The 14,778-nt window shown below is 41.9% G+C and overlaps 1 protein-coding gene across 9 annotated transcripts in view; it reads left to right on the forward strand.

Moving 5' to 3' along the window:
- Positions 1–14,778, forward strand: part of TREH (trehalase) — a 120,004-nt gene that overhangs the window by 60,367 nt on the left and 44,859 nt on the right. For all 9 annotated transcript variants that reach the window (XM_056544786.1, XM_056544791.1, XM_056544787.1 and 6 more), the window contains 4 exons: positions 2,666–2,766; positions 11,596–11,740; positions 11,830–11,917; positions 12,013–12,113. In XM_056544786.1, coding sequence (XP_056400761.1) covers positions 2,666–2,766; positions 11,596–11,740; positions 11,830–11,917; positions 12,013–12,113 — 435 coding nt within the window. The remainder of the gene's footprint in view (positions 1–2,665; positions 2,767–11,595; positions 11,741–11,829; positions 11,918–12,012; positions 12,114–14,778) is intronic.

Genomic DNA, 14,778 nt, shown 5'->3' on the forward strand with positions numbered 1-14,778 from the left:
TCTGCGGGCACACAACAAGGCTCAGGAGTGAGAGCGCCATGTACATTTGAGGCAATTTACACAGGGATGGCTGATTGTTACAGTGGTTCTGACATAATTGGAAAAAAAACACCCACATGTGACCCCATTTTGGAATCTGCACCACTTACGGAATGTCACAAGGGGTATAGTGAGCCTTAAAGGAAATCTGTCATCAGAATCACCCGCACTAAACCTGTTACACAGGCTTGTAGTGCGGCTGATCCTGATTAAAACGCTTCTAACCTAATTAAAAACTGTGCAGCGGTTCGCCAGATATCTTCATTTTTAGTTATATGGTATTCCCAGGCTTGGGACTCAGTGGGAGGTCCACAGCATCAGCACGGACTCGCTTACGTCATTTTCCCCGGGCAGAGCGGCTGCCCGGCTCATGAATATTCATGGATGCCTCATCGCAGATAGATGCCTCTATCTATGCAGGAGAACGCCGCTTCCGGGTGTACGGCGCGTGGCGCATGCGTGGCGCTACCCACATGACCTACACCAGGAGAAAGACTGCGATGAGGCTGCCATGAATATTCATGAGCCGGCAAGCCGCTCCGCCCAGCAAAAATGACGTAAATGAGTCCGTGCTGATGCTGCGGACCTCCCACTGAGTCCCAAGCCTGGGAATACCATATAACTAAAAATGAAGATATCTGGCGAACCGCTGCACAGTTTTTAATGAGGTAAGAAGCATTTTAATCAGGATCACCCGCACTAAAAGCCTCTGTAACAGGTTCAGTGGGGGTGATTCTGATGACAGATTTCCTTTAACACTCCACAGGTGTTTGAAGGATTTTGGTTAAAGTTGGACGTGAAAATAAAAAAAATATATAATTTTTCACTGAAATGCTGGTGTTATCCCAAATTTTTTATTTTCACATGGGATAATGGGAAAAAAGAGTATAGAAATACCCCATGTGTGGATGTAAAGTGCTCTGCTCGCGCAATACAGGGCTCAGAAGAGAAGGAGCGCCATTGGGCATTTTGACAGAGAATTTGGTTGGAATTGAAGGCCATGTGCGTTTACAAAGCCCCCATGATGCCAGAACAGTGGACCCCCTCATGTGACCCGATTTTGGAAACTACACCTCTCACAGAATGTAATAAGGGGTACAGTGAGCATTTACAACCCACAGGTGTCTAACAGATTTTTGGAACATTGATCCATGAAAATGAAAAATTAAATTTTTCATTTGCACAGTCCACTGTTTCACAGATCTGTCAAATGCCAGTGGGGTGTAAATGCTCACTGCACCCCTTATTACATTCCATATGGCGGGTAGTTTCCTAAATAGGGTCACATGTAGGGGGGCTGCTCTGGCACCATGGGGGCTTTGTAAACGCACATGGCTGCCGACTTCCATTCCAAACAAATTCTCTCTTCAAATGCCCTATGGCGCTCCTTCTCTTCTGAGCATTGTAGTTCTCCCGCAGAGCACTTTACATCCACACATGGGATATTTTCATACTCAGAAGAAATGGGGTTACAAATTTTGGGGGGCATTTTCTCCTATAACCTCTTGTAAAAATGGTAAATTTTGGGGAAAAAAATGCATTTTAGTGAAAAAAAAAAACATTCATTTACACATCTGACTGTAACAAAAAGTCATCTAACACCTTTGGAGCTCCCTGTACCCTTTGTTATGTGCCAATATAGTTTCCAAAATAGTATGCCATGTGTTTTTGTTTTTTTTTTTGTTATGGCACCCTAAATGCAACATGCCCCCCAAAAACCATTTCAGCAAAATTCACTCTCCAAAATCCTGTTGTCGCTTCTGAGCCCTCTAGTGAACCCACAGAGCGCTTTACGTTCACATATAAGGTATTTCAAATTCATAGGTAAAAGCATCCCAGAGTTACTAATGCTTAAAGTGACAGTGGTCAGATGTTCAAACAATGCTCTGGTTATTAAGGTGAAAATGCTTCTGAGCCCTCTAGAGCACCCACAGAGCACTTTACGTTCACATATGAGGTATTTCCTTACTCAAGAGAAATTGGGTTACACATTTTGGGGGCTTATTCTCCTTTTACCCCTTGTAAAAATTCAAAAACTGGGTCTTCAAGAACATATTAGTGCAAAAAATTGAGATTTTGAATTTTCTCCTTCACTATTCCTGTGAAACACCTAAAGGGTTAACAAACTTTCTGAATGTCATTTTGTATACTTTTAGTGGTGCAGTTTTTATAATGGGGTAATTTATGGGGCATTTCTAATATGAAGACCCCTCAAATCCACTTCAAAACTGAACTGGTCCCTGAAAAATTCAGATTTGGAAAATTTTGTGAAAAATTGGAAAATTGCTGCTGAACTTTGAAGCCCTGTAAGGTTTTCCAAAAGTAAAAACATTTCAATTTTATCTCGGAATTAAATTCATAAGTAATAGCATCCCAGAGGTATTCATGCTTAAAGTGACAGTGGTCAGATGTGCAAAAAATGCTGTGGTTATTAAGGTGAAAATGGGCTTGGTCCTTATGGGGTAATCCTTCCAGTACTTATCAGCTGCTGTATGCTCCAGAGAAATTTATTTTCTGTCTGACCACATAGGTTTGCTATGGGGATTTGCTCCTGCTCTAAGGGTTCAATATTCAGTGTTCCCAATATTTCTTCCATGTTATTCTTCAACATTTCTTTCTTTCTTAGTGACATCTATTGCACAGGAGATATCCTCCATACTGTCCAGCTGGCCAAGATTTTCAGCGATGATAAACATTTTGTGGACATGGGTCTCCTGGAAACACCAGGTCAGTTTTATCATGGGATTTTGTGTTAATAATAGTTTCATGTCTATCCTCAGACAGACAGATAAATATATTCTGAAATTGTCCTATATTGAAAATCCGCTTGACGTTTTAAACAAGTGTCCTACAAATTTCTGGAAATAGGCTCTCATTGTTCCGAACAGTCATAATCTCCCCATGTCTTTTATTCTAATGCAAATGATTTGGCAAATCCTATTTTGTTTGATTTTATCCTATCTGACTAGTGTTAGGGTATGTTCACATATGACATATATACTGCAGATTTTTATGCTACTAGTACGTTGTGTATTCATCAACGCTGTAGATTTGATGCTGAGGATTTCATAGTAGATTTTATGCTTTGGAATAAAGGGGTACTTTGCTGAAAACATCTTATTCCCTATCCAAAAGATAGGGGATAAGATGTTAGATCGCCGGAGTCCCGCCGCTGGGGACCCCCTCGCTCTCTGCTGCGGCACCCCTGTCAAACTCTACTCCGCCAGAAAGTTAAACAGATTTGTAAATTACTTCTATTAAAAAATCTTAATGCTTCCAGTACTTATCAGCTGCTGTATGATCCACAGGAAGTTCTTTTCTTTTTGAATTTCCTTTCTGTCTGACCACTAGTGCTCTCTGCTGACACCTCTGTCCATGCTAGGAACTGTCCAGAGTAGGAGCAAATCCCCATAGAAACTCTATCCTGCTCTGGACAGTTCCTTAAATGGACAGAGGTGTCAGCAGAGAGCACTGTGGTCAGGCAGAAAGGAAATTCAAAAAGTAAAGAATTTCCTGTGGATCATATAGCAGCTGATAAACACTGGAAGGATTACGATTTTTTTAATAGAAGTAATTTACAAATCTGAATAAGAAGGAATAGGTAGCTCAACAGATATGAATACAGATTCTAAGGAGTACAGCAAAAAGGTTGTGTACCCTATACAACCTCAATATAATGAAAGGATAAAGGAGAAAGTTACCGTTCTCAAGCTAGATTCTGTGTGAGGAGTGTAGGAATTGAAAGGATTATTCCAGCGCAAAATAATTTATCCCCTATCCAAAGGATAGGGGATAAGTTATGGATCGCGAGGGTCTGAGCGCTGGGGCCCCCAGGGATCTCCTGGACGGGGTCGCGGCAGTCTGCAGGAAGTGAAGTTTCGTCCCCAGCAGATAGCCGTCCAGGAGATCCCCAGCGCTCGGACCCCCCGCGATCTATAACTTATCCCCTATCCTTCGGATAGGGGATAAGTTATATTGCACTACAGATCTCCTTTAATAAAAATGTAATAAAAAAAATAAAGAAATAGATACTGAGAGTGAGATATTTGAATAATGATTGTGTTTATTAATAAAATGTGTGTGTATATATATATATATATATATATATATATATATATATATAAATAAAATCGTGCTATATGTGTGGTGTCTGCAGGGACCATGCCGACCACCCATAAAACACAAATAGGGTTTTGTATACTTTTAAAACATTAATAGAGTAAAAGAAAATTAAAGAGTACAAATGTTCATGCCGCTGGCTTGCTAGCTTATACGCTATGGAGTTACATGCATCTACCGCAAAAGAAAAACATATGCTGCTTATTTTGCCCACATGAGAAAAAAAAATTTCAATGGGGTAAAGTGATATGGCACCATGCGCCGTCCTGGAGGTCCTGTACAATGAGAATTAGGTATATGCCTTCAGTTAAGGCTGATGCTATAGGGTATCGGCGCTATGTGCCGTTCCTTGTTGCTGTAGGAAAGCAGTGTTAATTGCAATTTGTAGGTGTGCGCTGCACGCGCTGCTCACCCGGAGTATAGATCCCCATAGCTCTCTCACTTACCCATCATAGGCCGGTCCATCCCTCGTAGTCCAGTTAGCGGGAGTACGGTCATGGGGGGCCTGGGGAGGGAGAGGTCAGATGATGCAGGTCAGATGGTGCACGTCCGTTGCTGAAGCTGGAAGTTGGTAGTTGTTAATGACGTAATAATTGGTGGTTTCCCACTGGCTTGCGGAGCGAATTCGATATGATATCGTATATGCGGTTAAGATGCTTGATGTGGTAATGTACTCTCAATACTGGCTAGACGCGTTTCGAGACCCTCTCTTTTTTACATTAGCTATTGAAAAAGAGACCAAGAGGGTCTCGAAACGCTTCTAGCCAGTATTGAGAGTACATTACCCCATCACGCATCTTAGCCGCATTTACGATATCATATCGAATGCGCTCCGCAAGCCAGTGGGAAAACCGCCAATCATTACGTCATCACCAACTACCAACATTATGTATACAAAACCCTATTAGTGTTTTATGGGTGGTCTGCATGGGCCCTGCAGACACCACACATATAAAACACGATTTTATCCATATATATATATTATTATTATTATTAATAAACACAATCATTGTGCAAATATCTCACTCTCAGTCAAGGAGATTTATCAAAACCTGTCCGGAGGAAAAGTTGCCCAGTTGCCCATAGCAACCAATCAGCTCGCTTATTTCATTTTTAACAAGGCCCCTGCAAACTGAAAGAAGCAATCTGATTGGTTGCTATGGGCAACTGGGCAACTTTTCCTCTGGACAGGTTTTGATGAATTTCCCCCAGTATCTTTGTTTTTTATTATTATAATTTTTTTAATTAAATTTTTAATAAATTTCTACACTCCTCACACAGAATCTAGCTTGAGAACGGTAGCTTTCTCCTTTATCCTTTCACAATTTACAAATCTGTTTAACTTTTTGGCAACAGTTGATTCAACATTTTTTATTCCTTTAAGGAATGTAAACTCTATACTACAGCATCCAATGGAACAGGCCTAAAGTTTTGCTGTTAGATTCGATTTAAATTATACTTCCAGGCAAAGGAAGGGAGAGGTGGTATCTGGTAACTATAAAAGCAAGTATACTAAGCATTCGTCACGAACTTCGCGGCTCGGCAGTTGATGACTTTAGCCTGCATAAATTAGTTCAGTTTTTACGTGCTCCGGTGGGCTGGAAAAGGTGGATACTGTCCTAGGAGAGTCTCCTAGGACTGTATCCACCTTTTCCAGCCCACCGGAGCACCTGAAAGCTGAACTAATTTATGCAGGCTAAAGTCACCGGGCCGAGAAGTTCATGGCGAATCGAATCAGTGTAAATTCGCTCATCTCTACTAGTGATTGTGTGTCTGTATACAAGAGTGTGAAGTATACAAATGAGTGTAAGTAAAAAAGTGAGAGGGACTTAAAATTAAGGGACTTTAAATTCAGGGAGTTTAATTGAAATATTTGATTGTTTTTTTACTGTTAATTTTTGCAATCCCAAAATCTAGTATGGCCTCCATGTTGGAAAAGGCAGTCCAGTGTGCATCTTGCACAATGTATGCAATCCTTGAACAGCAGATTGAGCGTGAATATTGTTGTGTGAGATATGTGCAAGTTGTTCATTTGGAAGCCCAGATCCTGGATCTAGAGGAGCAACTGGCAACACTGAGATGCATTGACAACTTGGAGAGGAGTCTCCTGCTCACTGAGCAAGTACTCTCTGGGGTAGAGGTGGGAGAGGATAGTGGGACGGAGGTGCAGGACAGTCAGGCAGCTAGTTAGAAAACGGGATGGAGGGAAAAGTGTCAGGGAGGCTAGTCCTGATCTGGCACACCCCCAACAAGTTTGCCCAGTTGAAAGATGAGGGGGATGCCATTTCAGAGCTAGTAGTACTGCAGCAGGACTCTGCCTCTGACTGCCAGGGGGTTGTCTGCTCCAGTAAGGAGGGAGAGGAGTGCAGGGCAGGCCAGGCAGGTACTAGTAGTGGGGGACTCAATTATTAAGGGGGACAGACAGGGCGATCTGTCACAAAAAACGGGATCGCCTAACAGTGTGTTGTCTTCCTGGCGCTCGAGTTTGGCACATCGTGGATTGGGTTGACAGGTTGCAGGGTGTGGCTGGAGAGGACCCAGCAGTCATGGTACATATTAGCACCAATGACAAAGTAAGAGGTAGGTGGAGTGTCCTTAAAAATTATTTCAGAGACTTAGGCCGCAAGCTTAAAGGGGTTATCCACCATAAGGTGATTTTAGTACGTACCTGGCAGACAGTAATGGACATGCCTAGGAAGGATCAGTGCTTGTCTTGGGGCTAAATGGCTATGTCATGAGATTACCATAACACTATGTCTAGCTTTTTGTGAACTTGTATTTCCTGTTTGACTTATGTTTTTTTGACTACAAATCCCACAATGCCATTTTCCTCCCTCTCACACATCAGCCACCCCACCCATTGAAACAAAAGACCTGTGGTTTTCAATCAGGGTGACTACAGCTGTTGCATTAGTTGCAGATTGATCCCTCCACCCATTGAAGCAGACCGGCTCCCTATCATCAGTTGACTAGTGAGTCAGGTCTCGGCCGCATTGCAAGCTGGGAAAAATCTCAGACAACAGTCATTTTGTATGCTGTTAAAAACAAATATTAGGGTGAAAATGACATAAGAATTGTGAAAAAACCGTCACACATAGGTATAGACACTACATTATGAACTACACTAACTTTACAGCCCCTGTAGCATAGTCAAATAAAAAAAAATCCTGGAATACCCCTTTAAGGCAAGGACCTCCAAGGTAATATTTTTTTAAATATTACCGTTACCACAAGCCACACCAGAGAGGCAGCGGGAGATTAGGGAGGTAAACAAGTTGCTCAGAAGCTGGTGTAGGAAGGAGGGGTTAGTGTTCATGGAGAACTGGGCCGACTTCACTGTCGGATACTGGCTCTACCGTAGGGACGGGCAGACCCTCAATGGGGAGGGTGCAGCTGTGCTTGGGGAAAACATACACCTTTAAATTGCATGTTGACTAATGCCAGAAGTCTGACCAATAAAACAGAGGAACTGGAGTGGTTGATGTCTGAGGAGAATTAGTGGGTATAACAGAGACTTGGTTGGACGATAGCTGTAACTGGCCAGGCAACATACAGGGTTATTGTCTATTCAGAAAGGATTGGACAACGCGGAAAGGGGGAGGAGTTTGTCTTTATGTGAAATCGAGTCTGAAGGCCACACTGAGGGAGGACATATGGGAGAGAAATGATAATGTGGAGTCATTATGGGTAGAAATATATGGAGATGAAAATAAAAAAATACTGATAGGGGTTTACTCTAAGCCACCAAACATAATGGAAGAGCCAGAAGGTCAATTACTGAGGCAAATAAACAAGGCAGCAAATCAGAACGATGTGATAATAATGGGGGACTTTATCTATCCTGATATAAACTGGGAGACTGAGACCTGTGAATCTCATAAGGGAAACAGGTTTCTGACTATAGCTAAAGACAATTATCTGTCCCAAATGGTGCAGGGCCCGACCAGAGGGGGCGCCCTACTAGACTTAATATTAACCAACAGACCAAATAGAGTAACTAATGTACAAGTAGAAGGACACATAGGAAATAGTGATCATAATATAATACATAATAGCTTGTTCTTCAATAAGGGAATCTCTCGAGGGGCCACAAAAACATTGAACTTTAGGAAGGCAAAGTTTGAGCAAAAACAAGAATACTGACACTAATTGGGAGACTTTTAAAAATATTTTAAATTCTCACTGTAATATGTATATACCTTATGGGAATAAAAGGGTCAGAAATAAAAGAAAACCAATATGGATGAATAAAAATGTTAAGGGGGCAAAAAATGACAAAAATAAAGCATTTAAACTACTAAAACAGGATGGCAGTGAGGAAGCATTAAAAAGCTATAGAGAAAAAAGAGACAGCAAGATTTATTGCCAAAGAGAATAAAACTAACCCCAAAATGTTTTTTTTAACTATATAAATAGCAAAAAGGTTAAAAATGAAAGTGTTGGTCCTTTAAAAAATTATGAGGAAGAAATTATAAACGGGGATCAGGAAAAAGCTAAGGCAAGATAAGGTAAACTCCCCAGTACAGGTCACCTGTCTAACCCAGGAAGAAGTATAGTGCCGCCTAAATAGATAAATCGCCAGGTCCAGATGGTATTCACCCCCGTGTTCTAAAGGAATTAAGTAATGTAATAGACAGACCCCTTTTTTTTATATTCAGGGACTCTATAGTAACAGGGACTGTCCCCCAGGACTGGCGCATGGCAAATGTGGTGCCAATATTTAAAAAGGGGTCAAAAGGTGACCCCCTGGAATTATAGGCCTGTTAGTTTAACCTCCGCTGTATGTAAATTGTTTGAGGGTTTTCTAAGGGATGCTATTTTGGAGTATCTTGATAAAAATAAATGTATGACTCCATATCAGCATGGCTTTATGAGGGATCGGTCCTGTCAAACTAACCTGATCAGCTTTTATGAAGAGGTGAGCTCCAGACTGGAGCAATCGCTGGATGTCGTCTATCTGGATTTTTCCAAAGCATTTGATATGGTGCCTCATAAAAGGTTGGTGCATGAAATGAGAATGCTTGGGCTGGGGGAAAATGTGTGCAAGTGGGCAAGTAAATGGCTCGGTGATAGGAAACAGAGGGTGGTTATTAATGGTACTTATTCTGATTGGGTGACTGTTACTAGTGGGGTACCACAGGGGTACATCTTGGGTCCTGTTCTATTTAATATATTCATTAATGACCTTGTAGAGGGGTTTAATAGTAAAGTCTTTGCAGATGATACTAAACTCTGTAAAGCGGTAAACACTATAGAGGACAGTGCACTATTACAAATGGATCTGGATAGTTTGGAGGTTTGGGCTGGGAAGTCACAAATGAGGTTCAACACTGAAAAATGTAAGGTAAAACACATGGGGAAGAAAAATCCAGGCTGGAATTATGTATTAAATGGCAGAACACTTGGGACGACTGACATGGAAAAGGACTTGGGAATCTTAGTTAATAGTAAATTTAGCTGTAGTGACCAGTGTTGGGCAGCTGCTGCCAAGGCAAATAAAATCATGGGATGCATCAATAGGGGCATAGATGCCCACGACAAGGAAATAATTCTACCACTGTACAAATCACTCGTCAGACCACACACAGTACTGGGCACAAGTGTACAAGAAAGATACAGTGGAGCTGGAGAGGGCTACAGTACCCAGAAAGATTATCATAATTAGGGTTATTTAGTTTATTAACCCCTTAAGGACCCGGGGTTTTTCTGTTTTTGCATTTTCATTTTTTTCCTCCTTACCTTTAAAAAATCCTAACTCTTTCAATTTTGCACCTAAAAATCCATATGATGGCTTATTTTTTGCGCCAAGAATTCCACTTTGTAATAACATCAGTTATTTTACCCAAAAATCTACGGAGAAACGGAAAAAAATCATTGTGAGACAAAAAAAAACAACACCATTTTGTAACTTTTGGGGGCTTCCGTTTCTATACAGTAAATTTTTTGGTAAAAATGACACCTTCACTTTATTGTGTAAGTCCATACAATTAAAATGATACCCTACTTATATAGGTTTGATTTTGTTGTACTTGTGGAAAAAATCATAACTACATGCAGGAAAATGTATATGTTTAAAATTGTCATCTTCTGACCCCTATAACTTTTTAATTTTTCTGCGTATGGGGCGTTATGAGGACAAATTTTTTGCGCCGTTTTTAGCGGTACCATTTTTGTATCCATAGGACTTATTGATCATTTTATTCATTTTTTTCATAAAAAGTGACCAAAAATACACTATTTTGGACTTTGGTGTTTTTTTGCGCGTATGCTATTGACCGTGTGGTTTAATTAAAGATATATTTTTATCATTTGGACATTTCCGCACGCGGCGATACCACATATGTTTATTTTTATTTACACAGTTTTTTTTTTAAATGGGAAAAGGGTGGTGATTCAAACTTTTATTAGGGAAGGGGTTAAATGATCTTTATTTACTTTTTTTGCAGTGTTATAGCTCCCATAGGGAGCTATAACACTGCACACACTGATCTTTTACATTGATCAGTGGTTTCTCATAGGAAACCACTGATCGATGATTCTGCCGCTTGACTGCTCATGCCTGGATCTCAGGCACTGAGCAGTCATTCGGCGATCGGACACCAGGAGGCAAGGTAAGGGACCCTCTTGCTGTGTCACAGCTATTTCGCCGCGGACATCCCGAACAGCCCCCTGAGCTAACTGGCAACGATTTACTTTCACTTCTAAAGGGTTAATAGCGTGCAGCACCATGATCAGTGCCACGTGCTATTAGCCACGGGTCCTGCCCGTTGTTAGAGGCCGGGCCCAACCTGCTATGACACGGGGCCACGCCGTGGCCCCGCGTTATAGAACGGGAGTGGACTCATGACGTACCCGTACGTCATGGGTCCTGTAAGGGTTAAAAACAAGGCTTAGGGGCGATCTAATAACTATGTATAAATATATCAGGGGATCTTACAAAGATCTCTCCCATGATCTATTTATACCCAGGACTGTATCTATAACAAGGGGGCATCCTCTACGTCTAGCGGAAAGAAGGTTTCAAAACCAGCACAGACGGGGGTTCTTTACTGTAAGAGCAGTGAGACTGTGGAATTCTCTACCAAAGGAGGTGGTCATGTTGAACTCTGTAAAATAATTTAAAAGGGGTCTGGATGCATTTTTAGAGAATAATAAGATTACAGGTTATGGAGTCTAGATCTATATCAACTCAGTAGGGACTTATTAGGGTTATATGTTGAACTTAATGGACTCTGGTCTTATTTTGACCTTATGAACTATGTTACTATCTTACTTGGAATGTATGAAATCACGTGGAGGTAGTATATGGCCCTAATATATTCCTGTGTATGAGCCCTAACTGTGGTCTATGTAAACAGCATATCAAATAAATACCATACTGTTTGCAGTGATGCAGACAAATTGAGGTGCTAAATATTATTCCTATTATTATTCCAGCTCAAATAAAAAAGAAGTTTAAGGATCTGTTGAAAAGATCAAGAGGACAAATCGATAAAGATAGGCTTATTACTTTTGTTAACACATCCTTTGCTCAACCTGGAACAGAATTTGAAGATTGGGACCCGTTGGATTGGCATGAGAAGTATATACTAAAAGCAAATTTGTGTCAAAATCCATCTTAAACACACTAAACAAATTCTAAGCATTAATGTATTTATTTTTACCTGACAGTCCTGAGTTCTTGTCTCATATTGCTGATCCAGAGCTCCGTTCATGGGCTGCAGACCTAAACGATCTTTGGAAAGTTTTGGGTAGAAAGGTAACAAAAGAAAATCACAATGTATTAGATAACATTAACTCACAATGGCTTTAAGTGTATAACATATCAAAGAGTCTTCCACATATATCTTGCAGATAAGTCAAAAGGTAAAGGATGAACCAGAACTTCACTCACAAATCTATGTTCCGAATCCTGTTATAGTACCAGGAGGTCGATTCAAAGAATTTTACTACTGGTGGGTTGAAAATGGATGGCAATTCTATGTTCTGAATGATACATTGAAAGAGGTTTTAAGCTTTGGAGAAGTCATCTTTAGATTGAAGGTCTCCTAAAGAGAAGCAGACTTTGAGTTATTTATTTGCTGGTAATACCTACTATTAGTTCTTACTGGTTGGAGAACCAGTCAAGCTGGCTGTGAACATTAAACTATGAACCTGCCAATTTCGGTAAGTTTCCTGATGTATATGGCGGACTCCTTAGTCTCCCCTCAAAAGATGATATTAGGGAAGAGTAGGAACAGGTCTGTTGCATTTTTAAATGCTCAATCCTTTTGTTCCTGGTGTGAAAGGATGCCGCTAGAGGTGTCTGGCAGATGGTTTCTCTTCCTCTCTCCATTAAGAGAGCAGATGAAAATCATCTGAAGCAGCATTTAGACAACTATCTAATGTGTATGGGAGAATTAAAATAAGAAAAAAGGTTTGGTGATATCTCAAGGAGTTCAAAAGAGTACTAGGATTCCAAGAGTAGGCAAAAGGATTGCTTTATTATGCCTATCTTAAATGTGTTTTCACAGGAATAATCCTCCTTCTTCAGATGACCAGACAAAAATGAGCTCACAACTAAATACAAACAGCACACACGTATACACATCACTGCACATTATTCAATCAGCAACCTATTAGGTGTTATGTAACATCTATATACATATATAAACACGAATAATCCATAAATATGGGAACAGGGCCAAGCCAAGGGCACCTTACTCTATTCGCATATATTGTACGCTCCATATCCCTGTTGTTAGAACGCTGTGTATACACATGGAGGATATGGCCGGATATATTGTTACTTCCGATATGCGTGCCACGTCCCCCTGTGTATGTGGACCGCATCGCTATGGAGCTGGAACACACATACATCTACACTATGTATGTGGACCGCAGTGCTGTGGAGGTGGAACGCACATCCAGTTCACACTGGTGTAATCACATGTTCACAAGGACGAGCTGCGTTGAGTGGAACGCAAGCTAAACTCTGTCCAAGAAATAACAGGACGGAGACCGGTGGTGTGTGGTGAATAATTATAAAGTGCACTATAGGTATCGAATAAAAGTATGAAATGCTGAACGTGTGTATAGGAGTTAATATAAATGAAACTAAAATGGACTTAAATAGAGCTATTGTAAAATATATAAATAACTAATATGAATCTATAAAAAAGCATAAAAAGAGCTAACTATAATAGAATGGAAAAAAAGTATGTATATATATATATATATATATATATATATATGCACAAATACATGCGCAAGTGGGCAAAATTATCACAAATACAATATATATATACACTAGAAGAAAAGAATAATAAAAAAACAGTAATGTAAGATCAAGGTAAGACCTCCTTTAAAAATAGGGGGGACTGCCACGACACCTGGATAGGTTAAAAATTACTCTCAATTGTTTCTCATAAGTCCCCTAGGAGTAAGTGTATTTAACTTTAAAATTCAATAGTTCTCTCTACGCCATAAAACCTCATGTCTATTGGGAATATTATCAGGAATGAACTCAATGGGTGTTACGCCGAGCGCTCCGGGTCCCCGTTCCTCCCCGGAGCGCTCGCCTCATCTTCGTTGTTGCAGCGCCCCGGTCAGATCCACTGACCGGGTGCGCTGCGGTCCCGCCTTCAGCCGGGGTGCGATTCGCGATGCGGATAGCGCCCGCTCGCGATGCGCACCCCGGTCCCCGTACCTGACTCGCTCTCCCTCGGTCCTGTCCCGGCGCGCGCGGCCCCGCTCCCTAGGGCGCGCGCGCGCCGGGTCTCTGCGATTTAAAGGGCCAGTGCACCAATGATGGTGCCTGGCCCAATCTTCCCAATTAGCTTAATTAGTTTCCACCTGTGCACTCCCTACTTATACCTCACTTCCCCTGCACTCCCTTGCCGGATCTTGTTGCACTTGTGCCTAGTGAAAGCATTCCTTGTCTGTTCCTAGTCCGTGTTCCTGACCTCCTGCCGTTGCCCCTGACTACGATCCTTGCCGCCTGCCCCCGACCTTCTGCTACGTCCGACCTTGCTTCTGCCTACTCCATTGTACCGCGCCTATCTTCAGCATCTTCAGCAGCCAGAGAGGTGAGCCGTTGCTAGTGGATACGACCTGGTCACTACCGCCGCAGCAAGACCATCCCGCTTTGCGGCGGGCTCTGGTGAAAACCTGTAGTGGCTTAGAACCGGTCCACTAGCGCGGTCCACGCCATCCCTCTCTGGCACAAGGGATCCACTACCTGCCAGCCGGCATCGTGACAGTAGATCCGGCCATGGATCCCGCTGAGGTTCCCCTGCCAGTTGTCTCTGATATCGCCCGACAGATCGCCCATCTAACCCACCAGCTGTCGGAAGTGTCCACCATTTTGCACCAACATCCCCTGCCAGTTGCCTCTGATATCGCCCGACAGGTCGCCCTTCTAACCCACCAGCTGTCGGAAGTGCGCCAACATTCGCAACTTCTTCAGCAATCATCTCCTCCGCCAGCTCCTGCACCTCCTCCGCAGCGAGTGGCCACTCCTAGCCTCTGCCTGTCCTTGCCGGACAAATTTGATGGGGACTCTAAGTATTGCCATGGCTTTCTTTCGCAATGTTCCCAGCACTTGGAGATGATGTCGGACCAGTTTCCTACTGAAAGGTC

The sequence above is a fragment of the Hyla sarda genome, chromosome 10, assembly GCF_029499605.1.
Source record: "Hyla sarda isolate aHylSar1 chromosome 10, aHylSar1.hap1, whole genome shotgun sequence".
NCBI classification, from domain to species: Eukaryota; Metazoa; Chordata; class Amphibia; order Anura; family Hylidae; genus Hyla; species Hyla sarda.